Genomic DNA, 1,417 nt, shown 5'->3' with positions numbered 1-1,417 from the left:
ATAAATATATATAAATATATATATAAATATTATATAAATATTAATTATAATTATATATTATATATTATATATTACATATTATATATTATATATTATATATTACATATTATATATTACATATTACATATTATATATTACATATTATATATTATATATTATATATTATATATTATATATTGGTATATACAAATTCTAATCACATTGTTGTGAGCAAGATCATTTCTATAATTTAATTTTCTTGTTTTTTCTCCATATTTATTCGTAAATGTTTTACAATAAATTAGAAATATTTTTCAAAGATGTATATAATATTTTAATGATTAATATAATTGAGTTGAAAGTAATGAAAACTTTATTCATAACTTACCAGTTCTTTGCATCTTTGGACTGAGCATGATCACAGGTCGTTGGCAAAGGACGCTTCCTTTTGACGATTCTCGCAATAAATATTGATTGTCCAGAATACCTTGTATAGAATGTAATGGCGTAGAAAATAGTACCGTGCTGTCGTGATGTTGTGCACGGATGTTTATCGTGACTTAAGTATTTTAGGAACTCCAATTTCTTGAGCCTTTTCAACAACTTATATATATATCCTATAAAAAAAAAACAAGAAAGAAAAAAATTGTTCAGCTTTTAAATTATAAACAATTTATAACAAATTATTATTATCTTTTTCTAGAACATCGTTTACATATAGTAAATAATTTGTAAATCAGAAAACAGCTATTTTTTGTATAAAATTACAAAAAAGAAGAAAATAATGGTGGAAGAAAAATTTACATAATTTAATGAAATATATCTTTTCATAGTACAAATTTTATAATGAATATATCGACAGTTTTTCCTTTATTCAATTATCCTTATTCAATTTTTCCTTATTCAATTTTTTATTATTCTTATAAAACAAAATTATAAGTTATAGAACTTATATTTACATAAATATAAATAAAATTTGGATTTTAAGAAAGTCTATCTTTTTGTAAATATATTTTTATCCTTTTAAAGACTATAATATATATTTTGTAATAATTTTTATATTGATAATACAAAATATTATTGATACATATTATTGATAAATTATTTTTGGTAAAATAAAATAGGAAAATATAGAAAAAGTAACATTTTTTTTTAAATATTCATAAATCTTAAAATTCTTAATACAAGATTCTCAATACAAATTCTTCTCAATACAAGATATTTTTAAAACATTTATAGAAGTTTCTATCTAGAATTAATTTTTCAAAATTGAAAATTTGCATATTTTTATCTAAAAAATAATATAATATAGAATAATATATAATATATAAATATATAATATATATTACAAATTCTATTTTATAGTACTTTATATATATATATATAGTACTTTATATATAGTACTTCATTTTATGGGCTTAATTAATTGTGGCAGAAT

General features: G+C 18.1%; 1 protein-coding gene across 5 annotated transcripts in view; it reads right to left on the bottom strand.

Annotated features, from left to right (window-relative positions):
* LOC102673919 (ras-specific guanine nucleotide-releasing factor 2-like) overlaps window positions 1-593 on the bottom strand; it is a 145,356-nt gene extending 144,763 nt beyond the window's left edge. For all 5 annotated transcript variants that reach the window (XM_006623520.2, XM_006623522.2, XM_006623521.2 and 2 more), the window contains exon 1: window positions 368-593. In XM_006623520.2, coding sequence (XP_006623583.1) covers window positions 368-395 — 28 coding nt within the window. In that variant the 5' untranslated portion in view covers window positions 396-593. The remainder of the gene's footprint in view (window positions 1-367) is intronic.
* Window positions 594-1,417: the final 824 nt, after the last annotated feature.

The sequence above is a fragment of the Apis dorsata genome, unplaced genomic scaffold (assembly GCF_000469605.1).
Source record: "Apis dorsata unplaced genomic scaffold, Apis dorsata 1.3 scaffold_898, whole genome shotgun sequence".
Lineage (NCBI taxonomy): Eukaryota > Metazoa > Arthropoda > Insecta > Hymenoptera > Apidae > Apis > Apis dorsata.
The sequence above is the reverse complement of the archived record's forward strand: the minus strand, read 5'-3'. Positions and strand labels throughout refer to the sequence as shown.